This window comes from Mastigoproctus giganteus, chromosome 1, assembly GCF_048544385.1.
Source record: "Mastigoproctus giganteus isolate SK-2022 chromosome 1, ASM4854438v1, whole genome shotgun sequence".
In the NCBI taxonomy this organism is placed as follows: Eukaryota; Metazoa; Arthropoda; class Arachnida; order Uropygi; family Thelyphonidae; genus Mastigoproctus; species Mastigoproctus giganteus.
Window position 1 is genome coordinate 82,604,847 of NC_143575.1, and position 25,256 is coordinate 82,630,102.

The window sequence follows — 25,256 nt, forward strand, 5'->3', positions numbered from 1 at the left end:
TCCATTCCTTTTTAAGGCATTCATAAGCATTCGTAAGCATTAGGGTAAGACAAAGACGGCCATTCCCTAATTCTGCGTTTCACTTCATTTCAAAAAAAGTTTAATTGGATTGAGATCGGCTCTGTACTAGCCACTGAAATGTTTCGATGTTATTCTCTTCAAACTACGCATTCACAGTCCTAGCTTTTTGATGCTGGTGTTATCGTGCTGGAAGGAGTAAGGGTCGTTTCCATAAAAACCGTTACAATGTAGGCCACACTGAATTACCCAGAATATCAGACTCATTATTCGAAGAATGATATGGATTTAGTCCGTATCGTGAGAAACATCCCTTTTATAATCGCTACATATCACTTTCTCGAAAAAAAAAAAAAAAAGAAATATGAAAAGCAAAAATTATCTGCTAAATATTTTAAGAACTGCAAATAGTGTAATTTCCGAAATATTTTTCTGTTACGAAATTATATGTATATCAGGTGCGTCTCAAAAAACAAAAAATAAAGAAAGATATTTTTTACAAATCAATCAAGTAACGAAACAATTTTCGCTGCAGCCGTCATTGAGTTTGATATAATAAGGAATATCGAAAAATTTGATAGAATTTTTGGTGTGGACTCACGTGAAAGAATTTTCATTTTAATTCTACTAGTCAAAGACTATCTACAATAAGGAATGTAAGTTAGGAGTAATTCGCGTGTTCATTGAGATAAAACTGAAATCTCTGGATAAAATTTCAACCCTGAGATCGATTGACAAAGGTACTGAGGAAGGTAAAACAAGACAATACAGATTATTAAAACTGGGCAAAGTTATTCAGAAACAAGTACGTAATATACTTTCATATACAAGATATATAATAGGATATGAGGTATGTTGAGGGTCTAACGGCTGCTGGGATTTCTCCCATCTCCGCGAATGTTCCGTGTATCGGTGACATTACCCTGTCAGAACCAGAGATTTAGAAGTGTGTGGGTCATGTGTAATGTTATATGTGGTGCCCATTGTTTATCCGGCTTATTGGCCGCCAGGGCCCTAATGGGACCCGACGTTGCCCACACCTTGCCACGTGGAGGCTAGCCGGGTGTTACCAGCGAGACAATTGTACTCTGGCAGGTTCTGCCGTTTACTTTCCTGGGATTTTAGTGGCTAGGACCTAAAATAAAATTGGAAAGAGCGCGGTTGATTTTAGATCAGCTACATTAAGGCGCTAACATGGGGTTTGACGCTGAAGTTCCTAAAAAGGTCAGGCGAAATTTTTTTTGGTGTATTTTAAATTTGGACTATGCGCTGTGCAAGAGAAAGTGCTGGGAGGGGAGAGTGAAGGCTGGGGGGTGAAATAGGAAGAAGAAGGTCGATCGGGTAGGTAACCCCCTATTATTCAGTGAGGTATGCCCCACCAGAGGGAAGGAATGGTGTGGCAGGGGAGAGAGGAGACAGCGAGCCGTCACTTCCCCACCTGCCGGGTGTGGGAGAAAAAGGGGTTGCACCGCACAAGAGAGTGCAGAGTCTTGAGCTAATATGGCTCCGTCAAGGCGGAAACTTTGAGTTTCTATATCTTCGGTCTCCTCTGTCATCAGTAGTCTTTAGTATCCAGGTTTGTCCTCCTCAACTATGAATACTGGTCAGGTCCGTTATCAATGGCTGTGGTTCTCTTCATCCTGGGAAGATCCTCATCTGTCTCCATTGGGTTATTCTTGCGTTCGCTAGGTATTAGATATTATTAGTAGTGAGCAGGTTCCTGAAGGAGGTTCTCCCTGAGTCTTCTCCACGCGTGTCTCATTTTTTTAAAATCTGTTTCTTCTGTTGATGGCTATCAGTGTTTTACGCCCAGCAAATAGTTTTTGTGCATATTCCTTTAGCGCCCTATATTCCTCTAGTGAGTCCAGTAGATGTGATTGCAAGTTCTTGGGGAGGTAGTGTATCGCGGTGATAAGTCTGCACCTGAGGTCCTCATAATGTATGCAATCGTACATAATGTGCTCCCAGCACTCAAGCTCCCAACAGGCGCTAAAGTCAGTAAATATGCGGTGTATAAGCCGGGTTGCGAAACCAAGTGGGGGACTGGAGTACATCCTGTCGATGTTCGGAAAGAATTTCCTGGTGATATTTCCCTTGTTTGAGTTGGCCCAGCGCTCCTGCCAAATTCGCATCAGGTGTTTTTGCAGTCATATCTTTTCATTTTTGCGTCAAAAGTATAGCCATGGTATGTATAGGGTATTCCTTTCTCTATGTGGTAGTTTATTCCCCTTCGCGTGGTCTCTAAGTCAAGGGGGAGAGCCCCGGCCAAGATCTGCAGTGCGTGGGTACTGGTTGTTCTACAAGCACGTGTAACTGTCAGTAGGATGGTTCTTTGTGTTGCATCAAGGATGAGTCGGTTTACTGTAGTTGCTGTTTTGGGAAACCATATCGCTGAGGCGTGATAATCGGTAGAAAGGTTGTTTTACAAAACAATGACAGGGTGCGTTGGTTTAACCCCCAGTCCTGCCTGGCGATCGTAGCCAGGCAGGACTGGGGGTTAGTATCTTTTAGTATCCAGAGTATCTTTTAATTTTGGCTCTGATATATGTTAGATGGTGTTTAAAGGAAAGATTACCATCCAGTATAACCCCTAAATATTTTAACTGGGTCAGTAGTTTTATTGTGGTAGGTCCCACCTTTATTTGTGGCGGTCTACGTATATCAAGCTTGCCTTTTAGCAAGATGGAAGACGTCTTTGATGGTGATATCGTCAGGCAGTGGGTTCTGGTCCAGTTTTGCAATATCAACATCGCCTGGTTTGCCTTTTCCTCTAGCTGGGCCCTGCTATCCGCAACAATGGTGAGGACCAAATCATCGGCAAAGGCCTGGGAGTGCACATCGCCGAGGTCCAAAGCCAGGAACCCGTCCAGAACTATGTTCCGCAGGAGCGGCTATACGAGAAGATACTCTTATCCATTGCGTACTCTTACACTTACCGTACTTTTTATGTACACCAGAGATTGCTCATTAAAAGTTCCGCCTCGTAGGCAAGATAGTTATTTTTTGCCTGTTTTATTTTTAATTTCTGTGTACTGTATTTCAATGTGTCCTAAATATGTATCCCCAAGTTGTGCATTGCAAAAATAAACGGAATTTAAGAGTAAAACTAAATTAAATTAAACTGATTTTTTGAGAAAGAAAGATAAGAATATTAAAATATTAAAAGTATTAGTTCAAAATCATTCAAATTTATAATACTTTAATTTCACATATTTAATTAATCAGTAAACAAATCCACACGTTCACGCGCTTTTTATTCGTTTTACTTTGTTCGATTTAAGTCCAAGTTAATCTGTTTTAATGAATAATACTACATTAGAGTTAGACAATTCAGAATAACTAAATGTCCTAAATGTTCATAAATTTACTGAAACCTAAATTTTCCTCTATATGTACTTATACATAGTAATTTAGAACTTTTATACCTAACTTCGAAAAAGTATTTTGGCTCTGATATAAGTTAGATAGTGTTTAAAGGAAAGATTACCATCCAGTATAACCCCTAAATATTTTAACTGGGTCACTAGTTTTATTGTGGTAGGTCCCACCTTTATTTATGGCGGTCTACTTATATCAAGCTTGCCTTTTAGCAAGATGGATAAATTTTGAATAGAAATTGCATTCTTTCTGAGTGCAATTTCTATTCAAACATTTTTCAATTTATATATTAAGTCATATATTTCTTTATTCATTTATTTCATTTTGTGATACAAAAAAAAATTCACAATTGTTCAGAATGTCCGCCATTAGCCCTTTGCATTGCTGACGATTTCTTCAGCTGCATGCTGATTTTGCTGAAGTAACTTGTTCTAAGTGACATCTCATTTCTTAATACAAGTTGTTTTGGATTTGTTCCAAAAAAAAAAAATATATATATTGGGATTTAGGTCCGGAGAGTGGGAAGCCGATATAAATGTTACTGATAAGGTATGCCACTTCCCACAGCAACTGCATAGTTTGTAAGATCACTCAGCCACCAATGTGACACACATATAGACTTAATGTGGACATTTCGAGCACTTGTGAATAAATTTTATTGTTATTATTATTATTATTACATTGATCCTCCTATGCTCTCCCCAAATTTGACACCAGCTACTCAGTTGCGCTGTATAAAATTGCAATTGAATACCAGTAACATAACTAATTGTTTGTATTTCGTTGGTAGAAACTTTAACTTCGTCAGAAACTGAAGACGTGTTTTCATGGTACGGTTTGTCTTCCATTCTACAAAGTCAGCAATCATCTGTATCACCTGACGTGACCTTTTCCTTTCCTAACATGACAACTGTTCAGCTATCGAATCTTTGCTTTCCTGGCAATGTCAGTATTGACTGGACGCAGCCACTTCTGACTCCAACCTTAATTCCTCAATTAACTGCCGCGACTTCGGATTCAGCTTCGACTGATAAAAATGAAACTGATGTTGTGAAACTAGCGCTTGCAGCAGCAGCAGATGAAAAACTTGGTGATTCTCCAACATTAGTTTCTCCCATATCTGCTCCAGACGATCACATATTCTCTGAAGAAAAATATCAAAATAATGCCAACGTCTCATTTATGCAGTCAGATACAGATGAACAGCTAGACCTAATACCAGATAAAGAAATTGAAAACTAAACATACAACAAGGAAAAGGAGAATTTTATGCATTTTATGGGCTACCTCTTTTCAATTATGAACGAAATAATAAAGCTCTGGGAATATGTTTATAGATTTTCATTTAGCTATTACTACATACAAGAGAAACAGAAGAAACTTATTCGTGCAATTTTTAACTTAATTAAATACATGCAATATTATTATAAAATATAAAATTTATGATTTATTTTGCCTGCTGATTCCATAAGGTCGAACAATAAAAACAAATGGCTCAGGACACAAGAAACTGCAGTGCAATTTCTTGCGTCCTGCTTTTGTCATCGCAATCACTTTTTTTTCCCTTTCCAAATCACGCTGCACTTATTCAAAGAGTGTACATAGGTTAAGACTGCTAGTTCATTTCAAATGTAAAAAAAAATCATGTCATATTTGCAACATCTGATATGCTCTCTTGCTAAAATTGTAGCCTCTTTTCATCACTTTCCTCACTTTCAGCGATCATTTACAGCCGAAATTTATGGTTTGCTGTTTAGAAGATATTTTATACTTACCAGTCCAAAATTATGGAAAAGTGTCGCATAGAGGTGGTGGGGGGGGGGGGGGAACAATACTTTCCTGATAGTTAAAAAAAGTCTTTCTAACGCTTTCAGCCAAGGTGTTATCTGGAGCTCTTTACAATAAGGATGGATCAAATAAAACACAGACTTCTGGAATTGTCGGTCCTGTAATGTACAGATTTAACTTAAATCACCTGAAGCCTTTAGACATCTGTACCACAGTGTAACAGTGGGAAAGGGGGGGGGGGTATACCTTCGGAGTACCATTCTATCAGTTGCTAGCGAAAACAATCTGTCACGATCTCTTGGACAGGGCCAGTTTTGGGCTGTTAGCCGCCTGCATGCTGAGATATTTGGCCCCCCCTATCAATGCGGATCGTGAGTAGATTCATAACCTAACCCAACTCATGGGAGCCTACTAGTATGTTTTTATGACAGTTCCATATAGTTGACAGGGGTAAAAAAATCCATAAAAATATTTGATATATTTATTTTAATTTTATCCAAATCAAAAATGTACAAGATATATAAAACAAAAGTAACAAAATATACTCATAAAGTGAGAACTGCACTCTTCTTGCTTTCTTATTTGCCAATTCATCAATAACATCTGATAATTCTAAACTTTCACACATTTCCTTTTCTATAGCTAACAGTCCTAGATCATTAAATCTTTTTTGAGTCATTGACGTTCTTAAATATGTTTTTTATAAGTTTCAGTTTCGAAAAACTCCTTTCACCTGATGTTACACTAACTAGTAATGTCAGAAAAATTCTCAAAGTTATAAACAGATTAGGAAATGATGACATCAAGTTATTTTTTGTAGCATATGTCAAGTTTTTTTAATGGGTCTGCAATTCTATTGCTAAAAATTCTATATGTTATCGGCTCATTGAAGAGCTGAAGACCATCAATATCCTTAATACTTGTGCTTCCTTTATTAATTTGAAGGGAAACATCTAAATCAAAACAAAATTTTTTAATTTCCTCCTCAGTGATTTTCCAAATTCACAAAGAAATTTAAATACATTATTACATTCATTTAGATTTTCAAACCTTTCCTGAATGGAATTTAAGGCTGTATCAAATATGTTTACGGTCATGTTTATGTTCCCATTGTGAATGTTGGTGTGACTTCTCAATTTTATGGTAACGTTTGTTACGTTATTTTTATTTTTAATTTTCATTGTGAATTGGCCATTAGAGAATAAAATATTATTTATTAACAATGCCACGTTCGCTATTTCATGGCCGACCACTATATTAAAATAATATTAAATTACATTTTAATTTTATTCTTTAAAGTGCACTATCGGCCACCCTAGGGATTTGGCCGCCTGCGTGCATGCATGCACTGCACACCTACCAGAACCGGCCCTGCTCTTGGACATCACCGTTCGAATGAAAACAATGCGCTTTTGGGGCCATTTTAAAATGTGCAAAAAGTTTATCCTATACCAAAAGTAAATATTTTATTTTTTGTATAGTATAAACTAAAAACTGTTTAAGTTTACATTTAACTGAAATATAAAAATACGAATAACTCTACCCTTGTTATTTAATTTGGGATCTTCTTTGCGTTAAAAACATCTGAAAATAAAGTAGCACTGCATTTCCTTGCGTCTTTATCAGCTTCATGATTGATATTATTCTGATCGGTAATAAAACAGAAAAAATATAATAATTTCAGAAATAGTAAGTGTTCTAGTGGAATTTCCATACGTATCACCTGCAATAGCACCGGGCCTATAATAATGTATCTCACAGTTTTTACACTGTTCCGTATTTAAAGTACAGAATGGTTCCACATTTGTTGGAAAGTTGATGAAATTTTCCAAAAAATGTGGAACCGTTTCGGTGAAATCATTTCACCTTAACGGTTATGTAAAGTTTGTCACATTTTCCAATTTATTTTATTCATTTTTAAATAGTTTTTATGTTATTTTCAATATTCTTTTTATTTTATTTTATTCTTTACTCCACATACCCTGTTTAAAATGTTTTATACATCAATTATTTTATTTACAAATCTCGACTTATTTTCATATGCTACTAGTAGGAAACTGTCACATAGGGTAAACGAACTGAATATGAGATTACGCTATCTGAGTTTTAGAAGCTGACCTGTTTCATATGGAATATCAATATTAAGGTAAATGACAATTATTTTTCCAATCATACTCTGACAGTAACTGAAACGTAGTTATTTTTGCAATTGGTTTATAATTCGCTTATCAAGAGCTGAACTACAGAAGAGTGTCTCATACTTGCTATTATAAAGTTCTTAAAACGAGACTGGAGGTTGCCGATACTAAATAGGGTATCATATTAGGGAGTATTAATTTTTAAATAAACAGAAATTTTATTAAAAACCATAGATTTCAGATTACGATTCATTCTGGGAAACGTATATAACGACTTGTGAATGACATGTAAGTTCTGACAAAATCAATGATGACGTGGAACATTGGTTCTGTGGCGGTTTCTATCGGCAGGACAGTCATGAGGAGCAATGAAGCAATATCGGAAGTGTTACCTGTGGGCCCATTTACAATTTGTTTACCGCATTTGTGCAAAACAAAGATTCTGAGGGAAAAAAATAAATACTATTTTGACCACCATTTGTAGGGTCTCGTATTAAGATCCCATTCTTTTCTTTTTTTTTTTTTTTCCGTTGAAATGAAAGTTTGTATCTTTAAAGAAATAAATTTATTAAAATTTGTTTTCTAGATCAAATAAATATCTGTTTTTATTTTCATGTTATTTGGTGTGAAAAAACTGGGTTTCGTATTTGGCTCCTTTACGCAATAGAATTCGAAAATAACAAAAAAGAGAGTTGACCTTGAGCAGAAAAAATTCCCACGAAATTGCATGTAACATTTCTGCATCCACAGAAGATTAGTGACTATTGCAGGATGATAGCATCACGAATTATTAGCCGTGTTTTTACTCAACAATGGCTAAATACCGGTCTTTGTAACTTTTTAATGAATTAATTAGCCAGCTTCACACCATCGAACTTCGTCAGGGCTCGCTCCATGCAGTCGACATGCAGTAGGAAAAGAGTCATTAATAAGGATCTGTAGACACCGTCTACTGTCCCCTGGAGCTGCAAAAACGGGGATCTTCCCAGGAACCCGGTTTTGCACTTCTGATTTATTGTAGGATTTTTAAAATACAAAGCGCACCACAATAAGTACACCGAAATTGTTACATAGGAACGAAACATTGGATATGAAACTATACCACTCAACACTGTCATTCTGCAATGAACATCGGAATATGCTTTGCCCCGGTGTGCAGATATGTTATCATGTACTGTACTTGTATTTTGTTGTGTTGTCATAATGAGCAATGGGGTTTCTTGGCACATCAATTAGTTTTTTTAATACAGGTTGATATAGCATTTCAATTCCTATGGGTTATAATGTACAAATTATATCTGTATAAGTATGGGTTCAGGACCATGTGCATGTTGTGAAAAGCCAGGAATGTTACCAGCAGGATCTGAACACAGACCTCTCCCAAAGAGAGTGACAAGTAGTGAAACCACTATTCTATCACGGAGGACTGATGAGCTGTGTAGAGAAAAAAAAAAAAAACACAAAAAAACTCATATCCTGTAACACGTATGTGCTTATTCAAAGAGGTAATTGTGAAAAATCAAAAGATAATACAATACAGAATTAATTAAACTTTACTATTTCTTTTTCAGAAGTCGTAATAGTCCTTATTATGAATACACTTGTAAATTTAAATTACATAAGTACTATAATTTTTTTTCTCATTTAGATAACATTTAATAAAATAAAATTTAAGTTTACTTTAATTTTAATCAAAGTATTTTCAGTTTACAGGAAAATGAGAACATCATTCTACTAAATGACAAAATATTTCTGTTTTCTCTTAAACTAAAAATAACTACAAAATGATAGTTAAACACCAAGTAGAAGTGAATAAAAATTTTTGTAGAAAATATATTTAGAATACAAAGTATGCCACTATAGTTAAAAAATAAAAATCGTTTGTTGAACGTTCAGCATTTCTTTAAGAAAAAAAAAACAAATAAAAAATTCGTTTCTACAGTTGTACATGAGCTACAGGGTGGATAAACAAAATGAAACAAATATGATACAGTTGTGTAAAATGTGCATTTAGGATTGCTAATTTCAATGTTCTTCACTACTCGACAACACTTCGTCCGAGGATATAATGAAGACCGAAATGGCAGTACGCGATTAATCATGAGGTCATCGCTTGTATAGCCTATTGCATGTATTCAAAGGTTGACATAGTCGATAATCATAGTTCAAATGATGAAGCCTTCCCCCACAATTGGTTATAATCACAATTCTCTCCACTCTGGGAGAGGACTGTGATTATAATTTTAAGAAAAAATAACAACAAAAAATTCGTTTCTATAATTTGTACATGATCTACAGGGTGGAAAAGCAAAATGGAAAAGGCCCAGGTCCGAATCCCATCAATGACGTGAGAAACTTCTATGGGCAATTTTTCATTCAGTGGTTGAGTTAGTCAGTCTCAGACAAGGACAGCAAGGTTTCCCCTCCCCCCCAGAAACTCGGGTTTTTCATCCAGAAAACCGACCAGAGAATACAGTTTATGGACATAATATGTATGAGTAGATGAGGTTATTATCGGTGGTTCTAATATAACAATTTTTGTAACATTACCACAGAAAAGGTTAGGTTTGCATGGGTTGATTATGAGAAATCACTGTCCAAGGGAGCAAAGAACGGAGTCAGGGAGTTTTTCATATATGTGAATACAAAGATGAAGAAAACGAATTGGATCTGACCATGATTGATGAGTGTGTAAAGCCATAGATAACCCAGCTGATGCTGCTGAAGAACTGAGCAGGTACTTCGCATCTATCTTTACAGACGAAAGATCCTTCACAGTATGCAAAGGCTGGGCGAATGAGGCTGAGCAGTAAGAAATTATCGATATTGAAATTACTGATGACTATTTATTAAAACAACTTTAAAAGCAAATAAGGAACTGATATACATGTATAACCAGTGATGTTTAAGGAGTCTGCGAGAGATTTCATTAAACCATTAGGCTTAATTATGAGGGCATCACTGGACTCGTGAGAGATTCCTCTGGATTGAAGAAGTGGCAAGGTATCACTAATACATAAAGATCGTTCGAAGAGGGAAGTGGGTAAATACAGATGATGTCAGTCTAACATCACTGGTAGAAAAAATCATGGAGGCAGTGATATACGGTGCAATAGAAGAACATGTAAACAGAAATGGAATTCTGAAGCATACGTAACACAAGTTTGTTAAGGGGGGGGGGAAAGGGAAAGTCATGGTTAACTGACCTTGTTGGCTATTTTGTCATTTATTCATAATCTGCATGTAAAAATAACTTCTATATCCTTTATTAAGACTTTAGAAAAGAGTTTGACTCATTCATGAGGGGTATAAGCTGTTGGTACATGGGCAAGATTCTAATATTTATTGCAAGGGTGGCTGCAGGGCAGGAGGCAGAACATTATGATTAACGGTTACTCTTCAGATTGGTGTAACTTTAGGAGCAGGATCTTCCAAGGATCGGTCCCGAGAACAACATTATTAATTTTCATAGATGACAGCGATCAAGGATAGAGGGCGCAATGTCAAAATTTACGGATGGTGCGAAGATTGGGAGAGTGATAAATGATCAGCGTCAAGCAACGCTCCTTCAGGATGACTTGGATAGGCTTCAAGAATGGTCAGAAAAGTAGTATCGACATTTTAATGCAGCAAAATGCAAGGGTCTTAATTTTGAGGAACAGCAACTCCAAAATAACTTATATACTTGGTGGAATTGAATTAAAAACAATAGAAGAAGAAGAAGATGGGGATATGAGAGTTACTATACGGCCGAATATGAAGTTCTTCGAGCAGTGTACACAGGTGGAAAGGAATGACCATCATGTCGTATCTATGATTTATTGAAAATTTGCTTGTAGGGATAAGGAGATCATAATACCACTGTATAAAGCTATTGTAATGTTGCACTTGGAATACTGTCCAAATATGGAGACCGCATCTGAAAAGAGACATCTAATTTCTTGAGAGTGTACAAAGACGGGCAACCCTTTTGGTGAGATCTGCGAAAGGGCACCAATATGTATATGAGAAGACTTCGAACATGTAATCTGTGGGTTACAGAACTTGGCAACCAGGCACTTTAGAGGAGGCTTGACTGAGGTCAATAAAAACTCTGAAAGGAAACAGTAAAATGGATGAGGATAAAATTTTTACAGTTATGAACGATTCCAGAACTAGGAGTATAAATTCAAATTATGGAGAAAGAGAGAGTTAGACTGGATTATAGCAAGTATTCTTTGAGCAGCCTTTTAATTAATTACTGCAATAAATTTGCCCTGTACTGTGTCCAACAATTTCATAGGTGAGGATAACAACTTGGGGAAATTCAAAGGTGAACTGGATTGTTACTTACGTGAGGAGGAAACCACATAGGTTGTTTATTTTAATTTTTATGTATATTTATATTTTATTATTAATTTTTAATATTTATATGTTTTTATTTCCTATTATCTATTTTTATTTAGTTGATTTTCATTCTAATAATAATAACAATATCTTTATTATTTATTATTTGGTGGAGGGGGAATTGCAGCAAAAATCTGCAGCTTCCTTGCACTATATGGCTACTGCCAATAATAATAAATGGGAGGTCTATTGTTTAATGTTTTAATTAGATCAAATAAATGTTCTAAGTATTATCTATCATGATGACTCTACCAGAATGACATATAGGATTGCAAACTGCAACACCTTAATCAAGCCTTTCAGCAGCAGCAGCAGCAGTACCTCTTCTGTATCTTTCTTCAAAAGCCATCATGGTGGTCATTAAAAGCGCATATTCCTTTGTTCTTTATGATGTAATTTTTCCACCTCCTTAAGTTTTATGCTCATTTAGTTCAGATGAACTAGATGCAAAAGCATGATTAAGAGTTCCAGATTTCAATGTTGAGTCCTCTGGAATGGAAGCCATTTCCCTCGAAGAAGCCATCTATAAGAGGTAATAACGAAGAAATGAGAGAGTTTCTCTATAGAACAAAACATTACAACAAACGTTGTCAAACAAGAAAGAACTACAGTACGAGAACATCATACGTACTTGGCATATGCGCAATATTTTTGATTCTAGAATTTGAATTCATTTTGAAATTGAAGTTTGCACAGCACTAGTTAAAGATGACAAATAAATTATTTACATAAATTATTCGTAAATTTACAGAAATTATTGCGTTTATCGCGACCCTTCTGGCTTATTATGAACATACCAAAAATTCTATCAGCCAAAGCTTTGACAACATCGAATTAAAATCTAGTAAATATCAATGATATGCAATTATATGGTATATAAATACTTTGTATATAATACATACCTGACATAATAAGAACTGAATAAGAAATAAAAATCTTTGGAATAAATATATTTTTAAAATATTTAATACAAATTTACTATTATATTATAAAATTAAATATATATATCAGCATTAAAATAATTTTTTAATATAACATTCTTTAATTTCTTTAATATGCTTTTTTAATCTTAAAATTGCTATTGCTCTCAATTATCATAGTTTCAGCGACTATAGCCTTGTATCATTGGCCTTTGTTCCATTCAGATTGCTAACAAATAATGAAATTAATCTACTTCTCACAATCATGAGAGTTTCGCCATTTTACATGAAACAGCACTGTATTGTGATAACATCAAACGAATGATATCAACCGTGATTACAATAAGTTGTGTGCACTGTCTTAGCAAAATGTAAAAAAGATTAAAATGTTTTTTAAACATTTTCATCTCTTTCACTTTAATTTTTACTTGATTAAAATTAAAGTGGAAAAAAAAGCGAATTTGACGACCTAGGCAAACGCCTAATTCGCCTATATGGACTGTGTAACCATGTTTATTGGTACTCTCTGGTCTTTCTTCAGATATATTTTGATATATCAGTGGACCTTTTTTGCAAAATAAATTACAAGTCCTATACTCTTCGAATTGGCGATCAAACTTTCACTATGGACTTTTTTTCTTGTTTAATATCAAACAACCCCTTGATCACAGGGCGAGAGTATGTGTGACGTCCTGAGAGATAACTTAAATTGGTATCTATTAACCAATATGCAAATGAGGCCTTGACCAGCAGCGATGTCACATTTTTCACCTGTTATTTTTTGTATCCGAGCCTTTGTACCTCTCACTGATAGCACAGTTAATTTTTAAACTCTTATTAGCATATTCATATGCACAGCTGTACTCTATGCTCAGTTTACTTAAATGTGTGCGCATGCATGCAACAGACTACCATGTTTAAAGAGAACACGTTACCTATGAAAAAAATAAAATAATAAAATAATGCGTTGACTGCGTCATGGCACAAATATGCAACAGCGGATTTTCCTTCGATTCAGATGGTTTTCCCTGCACTTGGAAGAAAACCACCTGTATTTTAGCACTTTTTTTTCTTCCGATTTGGCAGAAGAAAAACCGGATATTTTTGTCAGGCAACCTTTGCCGGAGGCTGGATACTCCAATCATACTGAGAAGAAAGCCCAAAAATGAACCTAAATGAGGCTCTAAATGTCCCTCCCCAATTCAGATTGATTGAATCTCGTGGTTTTCAATTACAGGTCAAAAAGGTCATCGGAAAAGTCAGCAGTTAAAGTGATTAAATCATAAATAATACTTACACTATCATCCCACAATTTTAACTTCTGCCTGAGTCGTTTAGGCAAACAGCAGCACACCTTATATACCAAAGGACTTATAAGTTTAGGATCCAGAGATTCTGGCTTTGTGTGACCTACAGAAATTATATTTCAGTTAATTATAGGAAAAAGAAAAGAAGAGGATGATGGGATTTAAACTATTAGGTAATCTGTATGTACCATAGAGAAATAACAATATTTTTTTCCATCACTAGTCATGGCCATTCAAATAGCATTTATTCATTTAGTACCGAGAAAATTAACTTTTACTCAAAAACAAAGATATTTCAAAGAAAAATTTTTTCAAACGTTCCCCTTACCCCGACATCAACTACACATCCAAAAAACGGTGTTCAGTAAGATGAAAATATAAATGAAATTTTCATACAGCATTTGAATTATTGTTGTGATGGTGGCTGCATTGACTGAGGTTGGCTGTAGGGTTTTTTTAGACGCATCAGCAAATTAGGCCATATTGCGTCGTATACACGAATATGTCTATATACCGCGCGTTTTCTGTGGTCGACTTGCTGTTTGCTGTACGATAAACTAGAGCTTTCAGTATAAAAAACCATGCTGCTCTTAGTCGGTTTCAGACGAAATTTTCATGGATTTTTCTCCCGAAAACTGGTTTTTCGTCGAGGAAACAAGCAAATCGACGACAGAATACATTTTCTTTTGAGTTTAACACACACAGACAGACAATTTTTCATAACCTCTGCAATTATCCCAGGAGCTCACTTCTGGTAAGAATGGACTTGGCAAACCGAGAGTGCTAAGATGGATATCATCATTATTCTCTTTCTTGCTTTCTTGATGATTCCCTTCTACTTCTGACTCTCTCTCTCAGGGTAATGTGGGAATTTTTTTTTTTTTTTTGGCTGGTGCAACATAAGCCTCAGGCTTCCTTGCACCATATGACTAATAATAATAATGATAATAATAAGCAATTCAACGAATAAAAATATTCATGGATTTTATGTTAATTATGCGCTGGAAATTTACAAGTTCAATTTTGCATTAAAGTGCCGTTGACTTCATAAAAGTGGTACGCTAGTATGACTAGAATACTCCTTAACTGTCCAGGATGGATGAGAAACTTGCTATAAACATCTACGAAATCATTCATTATAGACAAAGCTTAAACAAATTAATTCTACACATTACATTTAAGAAACTCTAAGCATTTGGTCGTAGAAATATCATAAATTTGAAACATACATAAAAAAATTTAAATAATAAAAAGTCCATTATAGAAATACAGTGTATTTTCATTCGCAAACTGACCTGTACAAAAACTGACGAGAAGTCCGAAAATGATGGTGAATAAGCAGCCTATTACGCTGAGCCACATGTATGATACACGATACACAGATAAAATATCCTCCCTGGAAAATTAAAAGGAATGAAATTGGCGTTAATACTAAAGGTTAAGCAGTTTTATAATACTAATTTTAAAAATTAGATTTTTAAATATAAATATCAATCGCAAGAAATATAAAATTGCAAGGAAATTGTAATGGAATTGTATCGGAAGGAAGTAAAGCTTTTGTGGATCCTAGAACAATGTATTTAAAATCCGAGTTTCATTGGTTTACTGAAAAGTGCAGTCTTTTAATTGGCCAGAAGTAATCAGCTCCTTGCTTGCTCTCGTTTGTTTTACTTGAAATTTGGATAATCTAAGATGGATAAAAGCTGTTTTAATAATTATAAAAACATTTTTTCTTTAGCTGTACTGTAATCTGAATTCCTGTTTTAAAACACTAGTAAAATTATTTTTATTGCATAATCTTTTACAATTCTTCTATTTCACAAAATTTGACAAGTGAAAATTTAGATATTATTAAATAGCCACTCCTTCAGGGAATGAATCGAAGTTCCCTTCGCTCGAAGGGATGGGGGAGGAGGAAAAGAAAACTAAGCCTAAAAGCAGCTATAACTGAGATATTACACCTTACGGCAAAAGCAGTGTGAGATACATGCAAACGCTGAATGGGAAAACCAAATAAAACAAAATCGTAAATATGGCAGTGATGTGTTGTTGTTATTGTAGTAGGGTTTTAGAAGCATCAGCGACTAAGGCCATATTTCCTCGGGTGTACTGTGGTCGATATTCTGTTTGCTGGACGAAAAACCGGAGTTTCCGGGAGAAAAAACCACACTGTAAAAGCACTGAGACCCATCAGAAACCGAGGAATGCTATTGGAAATCATTTTCAAGGAAGACCTAGAAAATATTTAAGCGGCCACCAGACTCCAAACTGCTGGGGTCTCTTCAAGCCTACCAAAACTCACCAACCCGTCCATCCTCATCTATGATGTCCCAAGTAAACTCACGACTGAGGAATTGGCTGAGGAGCTATATTACAAAAACCTGACGGACTTGGGACATACATTACCTATTGAACAATTAGACTTTACACAGCCGGTATTCAAATAAAAAAATTCCAATCCTGCAACTAAAACACTTTATTTACAATAAAATAAAATACCAGCGTATAAAATGAAATAAAATAAAATATATAATAGTCTAAAACTGATGTGATTTAATTTACAATAAAATACAAAAATATAAAATATGATGATAAAAGCGATAAAAACAATTAATAAAATACCGTAACAACTGGAGCTTTCGGAGATAGCGATCCCCTTTCTCAACAGCATATTTCTGCTGTGTGGCACATCCTTAAATAGCAGATCCACGGCACTCGTCACATGGTTCCTTGGGAGTAAGACCGGAATTTCCCATTTATGCACCGGAACCGGAAATGGCTCGGGAGTGCGCTAGCTGAAACCGTTCATCTCGCCCAAGAACCATGGTTTCCAAGAGGGGATGTAAACGTACACCCTTGTCTCTATTAATGGAATTTCTAGCTGCCCCAATACGTAAACTCTCAAGCCATTTACGGTCCCAGAACCCCTGTGCATGATCCGTGATGACAGCATCCTCCAGGGAGATTTGATGTTGCTTCTCCCAGAAATGTTCTGCCACGGCAGACTTCCCATAATTTGCGGACTTTATTGCACTCATATGCTCCCCCAGACGGTCTTTCAGTCGTCGCCCCGTCTCACCTACATAACACACCCCACAATCCGGGCATTTAATCTCGTATACCACCCCACTGTTGGCTTCTTTCGTTATGGGGTCTTTGACACAAGATATCACTGTGTACAACCTCCGTCCCGGGAGTTGCACACAGCGTATCTGGCACCCCCGAATTACTCGTGCAATGTGGTCTGAAAGGCCCGGATAGTAGGGAATGTATGCAGTGCTCACAGGGGCGAACGGCTCAGTACGGGTGGACTCCGCTCCTCTAATAATTCTGTCCAACACCCTCTGGGGGTAGCCGCATTTCTTGAGGTCTGCCGTGACACGAATAATTTCGTTATCTCTGTCCTCGGAGGTGCTACAGTGGGACCACACCCTATCTACTAAAGCCTTGACAGCACTACCCTTGTGTTGGCTGGCTTGTGCCGAGGTATAATGAGTATATTGACCTCGGCACATGGGCTTTCTAAACACCTTGGTCTTGAGCCTACAACCATCCCTAATAACCAACACGTCAAGGAATGGTAGGGTCCCCTCTGCTTCCACCTCCTAAGTAAATTTAATGAAAGGGGAGAAGCTATTAAGTACATCAAGTATCTGATTCTCCCTCCCCTTTTGTATAATGGTGAATGTGTCATCAACAAATCTTTTCCATTTATGCATGGGAAATTCCAAACCCTCAAAAATTCGAACTTCCAACTCTTCCATAGCTAAGTTAGCCACTATGGCACTAATGGGGGAACCTATGGCTGTGCCATGGATCTGCTTATACATGACTTCTTGGAAAACCATGGTGGTACTGGATAAACAGAACTCCACACCCTCACAAATATCATTAACACTAATTCTTTTGATGTTACATCATTGTTCACTTGTATCCCTATTAAATTCGGAGTCCAGTGTGTCAGAATGGCATTAGAAAAGGATGTTTTGTTAAGTTCTAGGTCTCTTCTTAGTGTTAATGATAATTGTGAGGGTGTGGAGTTCTGTTTATCCAGTACCACCATGGTTTTCCAAGAAGTCATGTATAAGCAGATCCATGGCACAGCCATAGGTTCCCCCATTAGTGCCATAGTGGCTAACTTAGCTATGGAAGAGTTGGAAGTTCGAATTTTTGAGGGTTTGGAATTTCCCATGCATAAATGGAAAAGATTTGTTGATGACACATTCACCATTATACAAAAGGGGAGGGAGAATCAGATACTTGATGTACTTAATAGCTTCTCCCCTTTCATTAAATTTACTTAGGAGGTGGAAGCAGAGGGGACCCTACCATTCCTTGACGTGTTGGTTATTAGGGATGGTTGTAGGCTCAAGACCAAGGTGTTTAGAAAGCCCATGTGCCGAGGTCAATATACTCATTATACCTCGGCACAAGCCAGCCAACACAAGGGTAGTGTTGTCAAGGCTTTAGTAGATAGGGTGTGGTCCCACTGTAGCACCTCCGAGGACAGAGATAACGAAATTATTCGTGTCACGGCAGACCTCAAGAAATGCGGCTACCCCCAGAGGGTGTTGGACAGAATTATTAGAGGAGCGGAGTCCATGGTAACGAAATGCTTCCTCTACCTTGGGTATGGTCATGCATCCTTGCACTGCTCCCACAAGTCCCAAATTTGTGGCCATTGTTCTATTGTGGCCGCAGTGGACATGTACAGGCTGAGTGTCCAAGCAAGGAGGACCCACCCTGCTGCACCAATTGCAAAAGAAGGCGTGGAGTTCACAACCACTCAGTAAATGATGTGGCGTGCCCAGAATATCAGAGAGCATTAGAAATGGCAAGATTAAGGACTGCTAGTCAGTAAAACTTGTCTCATCCTAACTCAGCTCTCCCAGACTGCTTCGACAGTTAGTAATCAATGATCCAACCAAACTCGAACTCGCTCACTCAAAATAATGCAAATAAATGGGCATCACTCAAGAGCCGTTGCTGATGAAATTTGGAAGGCAGTGGAAGACAACTCAGTGGACGTCATCTGTGTCCAGGAGTCGTACGCGTCCAAAGCACATGCTGGAAACAGTCAGAAGATCACAGACTACTCACGATAAACAAGACTGATCCAGCCTACCAAAGAAGACCCCAAAGACTATTGTTCTATTGTTATACTCAATAAAAAGCTGGAAATCCTGGCAATCCACGGACTTTGTACACAGTTCGCGACATGTGTCCAAACTCACCACAAAACAATATTCATTCTACCTTATCTCACTGTACTGTCCACCCTCAAGAGACATTGCAGAGCTGCTGAACTACCTGGGGCACGGATTGGATTTCTTAGGCAACAAGAGCACTGTAATTGCAGCTGATGTCAATGCAAAGTCCATCTACTGGTATTCTCCCACTTCTGATCTCAGAGGGCTTCTAATTGAGGATCATATCATCTCTAGAAATCTAACAGTACATAATCAACCTAACCAACTGACCACATACTCCAGCAGTACGGATCAATCAAACATAGACGTCACACTCACAACCAATGATCTACGCACCTGGGTAAGCAACTGAGTCACCATCCCAGACTGGACCACGAGTGACCATAGGGTCATACTCTTCCACCTAACACGACGACTAACCGTTCTCCTAATGAATTGAGGGAATTTGTAAGATTCTCTATCAAACCCATTGATTGGAAAGCCTTTGATAAGACCATCCAGCTGACTTCCCAGCACCGAACCTCACAAAATTGAATGTCTAACGCCAACTCAACTCACTGAACTCATACAAAACTCCCTGACAAAAGCAGCCTACCGCTCAACTAGTAAGAAAAAACTGCACAATAAACCGTGCTCTTGGTGAAACAGGGAACTTGTCAATCTTAGAAGACAAATGCATCAGGCTAGAAGACAATATCAAAACCACCGAGATTGGCCTGCTGAAGATGCGGCCCAATTCTACAATGACTACATCCACAAAAATAATGCTTATACAACAGCTATTTCCACAAGAAAGAGAGAGAGAGAAACCTGGATTACCTTTGTCAAAGAGTCTGATAATGCAAATCCCTGGGGACTTCTATACCAAATCATAGCGGAACACTGCAGACATGCACGGACCAGTCAGGATTACACACCAGGAAACAACAAATTGCACAGACTCCACAAATGTTATCCTTGACTGGCTCTTCCCTAATGAAAACCCTTCTGAAGTCGACCCTGACCATACAGTAATCACGAAGAGGAACACAGAATATCTCTCGCAACACAATTCGGAACCGTTTACTTTGCAGGAGCTGGAATCAGTCTTCAAAAGAATCAACACGAATAAATGCCCACGTATTGACTGTACTGAGTATTTCTTCATAATGCACTTCTGTAGATTAAAACCAGAACACCTACTCTTCCTTTTCAACAAGTGTTTCTCTTGCTCGTGCTTCCTCAATGACTGGATGGTGGCACTGATTAAACTCATACCTAAGCCCAATAAACCGCTTACTGATCCAAAGTTGTTTAGGCCAATTGCACTCTTAGCTAAACTGGGCAAAATACAAGAACGCCTAATGGCCTTAAGGATCACTAATCTCTTCACTGACAAAGAGCTCATTTCTCCTTCATGGTACAGCTTCACTCCAGGAAGGTCTTGTTAGGAGGCACTTATCGATCTTGTCTTCCACCTAGAAATGTCTCAATCTAAATACGAATTAGCGATCTTCATCGACTTCGAGGGGGGGGGGCTTTGATAATCTATGGTGGGAGAGCGCCCTGGATCGCCTCCGGGCGGCTGGATGTTTCCTCAACTTATACAAACTGTTCAGATCATATTTCTCCAACAGATCAATAATAGTAAAGTCAAGACATCACCAAGTGCAGCAGTCCATCTATCGGGGGCTGCTCCCAAAGTTCCGTCCTGGGGCCCTTGACATGGAATATGGTCTTACAAGACTGGCTACATAATACCTTTGACAACACAAAAATCATAGCCTTTGCTGATGATTTAACAATCACAGTCCCAGGAAGATCTTGATCTGCAATAGGGAGAAATGCCCAACGGGTAATTAATCATCTCATGACCTGGGCTAGAACCAACAAACTACAAATCAACCCTGCCAAATCAAACGACATCATATTCAAAACTAAACTAGATATCAGGCATCCTCATCAGGTCAATATCAATGGCGTCCAACTTCCCCTGGTACCACAAACCAAAGTCTTAGGAGTGGTAATTGACTAAAAGTTGTCTTTCCTGTCGCACCTGCAGCAAATGGCCACTAAGGTTAAAAGGTTCACTGCAGCCATTGTTAGAGTATCCAGAAGTGACTGGGACCTCTCCAAAAGAACACTCTTGGTATACTATAAAGCGGATTTCCTCCGTATTGCGCCGTATCATACGCTGCAAGAGCATGGTTTCACCGAGCAGTCTTGGTAAAAATGAGAGATAAACTCCATACCATCCAGAGAAACATGATTCTTGCCACCCACAGGATCTGTCACACTCTATCCATGGCTGCCATCCAGGTATTTGCAGGGACACTTACCCTAGATCTTTTCATTATGTACCGAGGGCTCTGTTTTAGACTCAAGAAAAGAATCCCCATTTCTATTCTGGATATGCAGATCTCCCTTGAGGAAGATATCACTAAAGAAAAAGGTGCTTCAACGAGCTGGTCAATATGTGGCAGACAAAATGGGACACCTCGAACCTAGGGACTGCGAATAAAAGATTCCTCCCAGACGTAACATTTACAACGACTAAAGTAGTAGCAAAGTGGTTCTCACTGGGCCTTGAAACATCTTTCCTGGTAACGGGGCACGGTTCCCTTAATGAGAAGCTATTTCAGCTGGGACTTCAAAAACGGATCGATGCGGATGTGGGGAAAAATAAAACTGGTTCCATACAATCTTCGACTGCACTCAATATGAAGAGCAGCGAGCGCAGCTGAAAACTATTGTGACAAACCGTGACCCTAGCTATATTGATCAACTTATTATGACGACTGACAACTCGAGGGCTTTCCAAACATTTGCTAAGGAAGTTTTCACCAGACGCAGACACATAAACCTGACTAGAACTATTGACCACCAACCTAGGACTTGAGCTGACTGCAAAATGACAAATGTCCTATCATAATTCTCTCTCTCGCTCTTCGCATTCTGCTCTGGGTCTGGGACTAGTTCCTGGATCCGGAGTAGCATAGCATTCTCCTGCTATTTTTTTCCTTTCTGTCCCGCGCGGGATGAAAAACGTTGTTTTTCTGTCTACCTGTTGTTGGCACCCGATCAATGCTCTCTTCCTTTCCGCGATCAGGATGCGGGATTAAAGTTTTTTTTTTTTTTTTCCTCGCATTCTGCCCTGACCTGGGGCTCCCGAGGCCAGGCTAGGAACCTCTCACCCACTCTCGCTTTTTTTTTTCCTAGCAATTTATCCTGGACTGAGCCGGGCGGGATTTATCCCTCTGGGCCGGGGGAGTCTCACTCCTCTTCACCTTACTCTAGTTTTCTTTTCCACCCTCGAAAACTCATTCCCAGGGTGAGAGGCAAGCAAATAGTAGGGGAGGCCTTGTCTTCCCGCGGCTAGGGACGAGTACCTGGAGGCGGAAGTCCAGGTAATCACTGCTTCCAGCTAGCCAAAAGGCCAATACACAACGCTACACTACAGAACACACAAACTCACAGACAATTTTTTTCTGTCCTATCACTTTCTCTTGTGCGGGATGTAATTCTCCTGTGCGGGATGAAAAACTTTTATTATTATTATTTTTTTCTTTCTGCTTCCTTATCCTCTATCCCAGTTCAACCGGCACAGACCCTTCGTTCTGTGCGGGAACGGATTTTTTTTTTTTTTTTTTTTTTATTACATGACACACACTGACCTTACCTTGACAGAGTCTGTAAAAACTGAACAGAGCAACAAGGTGGAGATGAACCTTTGTTCTTGGAGTCGCCCATACAAAAACATAAATACCCTTGTCTGAGACAGACTAACTCAGCCACGTCGTGCAAAAGGCCCATAAAAATTCCTCTAGTCGCAGACGGGACTCGAACTCGGGTCTTTTCTAAGCGCTATGGGAAGGACGGTGATTCTATCAATTGTGCTACTCACGAGGGCGTGGCAGTGCAAGAGTATAACAGCTTGATTTCATTTATGTAATTTAAGAAAAAACGTTAAAATTATTCAATATCTGAAAGATTCTTTTAAGACAATAACAACAGCAACAAAAAAGTTATAAGCTTTCGCATGTCTCTTTCTCTCTCTCACTTTCCAGTTCAAAGACACACAGAAGGTCCTCAAAATGCATCCTGAAGTTTTAAAATCAAAGTAAAACAGTAACTTTATGCAAATCATAACTCACTCTTTGCTTGGCGGGTATACGAAGATTAGGCTGCTAGAGTTGAATGGTTTTCGAGTTGCATTGAAATATAGCTCAGGACAACCTTCAACGGAAAACGGAGCCATTGGTGTATAGGGCTTAAAGATGAATTTTCCAATTCCAATCCAAAAACTAACACCTAATCCTCCTATCAATCCTAGTATAGCACCCTGAAATAATGTTAATATTTGTTTAGTCAGTTGAACATTTTTCTTAGGCAATATACAACTTTGAAGAAGTATTGAAGAAAGAAATTAGAATTGATAAACAAACGGTATTCAGCTAAAGAAAACGAAAATAAACAGTTATAAGACTGCAACATAATTCGCAGTCCAAATTAAAAGTATTCATTGCTAAGTTTTTAAAAACAAGGAGAAATACCAGTAAACTACGTGTAGGGTAACTCTTAACAACAATGTAAGAATCTCTAATGATGACTTTAAAAGAATAATTTACTTTTCGAGTTATTTCCATTAAGAGTTAACTACTGATCATTATTTTACCATTACAATAATACACCGAAGTTATTACCGATGGATGGTTAACAGCATCACTTTGAGGAATCTCTGCAACGTGATGCAGAGGTTCCTTGGCCCTGTTCTATTTCCTTGATCACATGCACCACTAATCTCGATAATCAAGATATCTTGGAAAGCAACAGAAGGTAGGTATATAATAAAAAAGTAACTAATCCCCATAAAGACTAAAATTCATTCAATCACTCTCTTATGACTTCATCTTTTCACTTTCCAGTAAATCCTGATAATCGAGATTATTATACACGTGACCAATGAAATGGCAGAGTTTCTGGAAGGTGATGCCGTTAACAAAGGTAATAAGTATAAACTCTTAACGTAAGAATTTTTCTGGAGCAAGTAGTAAAGACTAATTCTGACATTGACCAAACTAAACAATATCTTACCATACTGTTCGCCCAAGGAAAGAAGATACCTAGAGTGAATATGCCAAGGAGCGGTCCTCCGATCATTCCAAATATACTAATAGCTGCCTGAAATATAAACATTATTTGGAAATCTTAGAAAATTATTCTCGAAAACTGTGGGGATAATAAAAGTCATTAAAGTTAAATCAGTGAAATCACAAAAAAAAATTGAACACGAACAAGATGAAAAAGATTCTTCTTGCACACAAGTAATAATTGCGTCTGTTCAAGAAGAACCAAAAGTTAGAGCCCTGATGAAAGCGAAATTATAGAAAATGTTTTATTATTATTATTGAGAATTCTTATTAAAAGTAAGTGTAAAAAGGTAATAACCAAATTTCATACATAAATGCTTTAAGATTTATTTTCAAATCTCAAACTTATTATTTAGTCACCTCCAGAGAGTGAGATAATTAACATTTGGTGTTTCCATTTTATATTTCAGTTGGGTGTTTCTGTTTTATATTTAGCAACCTTTACATCACCGTTTAGGAGAATCAGATATATTTTCACACCATATCGTTTTATCTCGACACATTACTTCTTGCTGTGAGGCAGTTACCTCCTTGTATCAAATCGGAATTTTTCTGCTATATCGACTAAACCACATATTAACTTTAATGCGACTGTTTAGCTTAGAGACAGCTACGTTCATCATGGGTTTCAAAACCGCCTATGAACATTCAGTTTTTTTAAACCTCTGGCTTTAGGGCCGTAATGGGAATTACGTACAGGCCTCCTCTTCTGTACAACAATGATGCAGACAGGAGTCTTCCTCTCTGATTGGAAGACAGCTAACCTATGCCTGATTCTGAAAAATCCAACTAAGCCTCCAGAAATCCCATCTTTATATAGACCGATTGCCCTGTTATCTGTGCTAAGCAAGCTTTTCGAATACCTCCTACACAGTAGAATTACAGTACATTATAATGTAGAAAATTTATCCTCTACAAGCCAATATGGTTTCAAACAAGGATTCTCAACAGTTGACACACTCCAGAATATCCTTACAACTGC

General features: G+C 37.6%; 2 protein-coding genes across 2 annotated transcripts in view; one reads left to right on the forward strand and one right to left on the reverse strand.

Annotated features, from left to right (window-relative positions):
* Positions 1–4,638, forward strand: part of LOC150090938 (uncharacterized) — a 37,925-nt gene extending 33,287 nt beyond the window's left edge. Inside the window, exon 5 of the mRNA XM_090378232.1 lies at positions 4,187–4,638. Coding sequence (XP_090234358.1) covers positions 4,187–4,638 — 452 coding nt within the window. The remainder of the gene's footprint in view (positions 1–4,186) is intronic.
* A 7,479-nt stretch (positions 4,639–12,117) lies between these two features.
* LOC150090939 (sodium-coupled monocarboxylate transporter 1-like) overlaps positions 12,118–25,256 on the reverse strand; it is a 133,333-nt gene continuing 120,194 nt past the window's right edge. Inside the window, exons 11-15 of the mRNA XM_090378322.1 lie at positions 24,219–24,305; positions 23,279–23,466; positions 15,231–15,331; positions 13,926–14,038; positions 12,118–12,231 (exon numbers count right to left, since the gene is read on the reverse strand). Of these exons, the coding sequence (XP_090234448.1) occupies positions 12,118–12,231; positions 13,926–14,038; positions 15,231–15,331; positions 23,279–23,466; positions 24,219–24,305 (603 nt within the window). The remainder of the gene's footprint in view (positions 12,232–13,925; positions 14,039–15,230; positions 15,332–23,278; positions 23,467–24,218; positions 24,306–25,256) is intronic.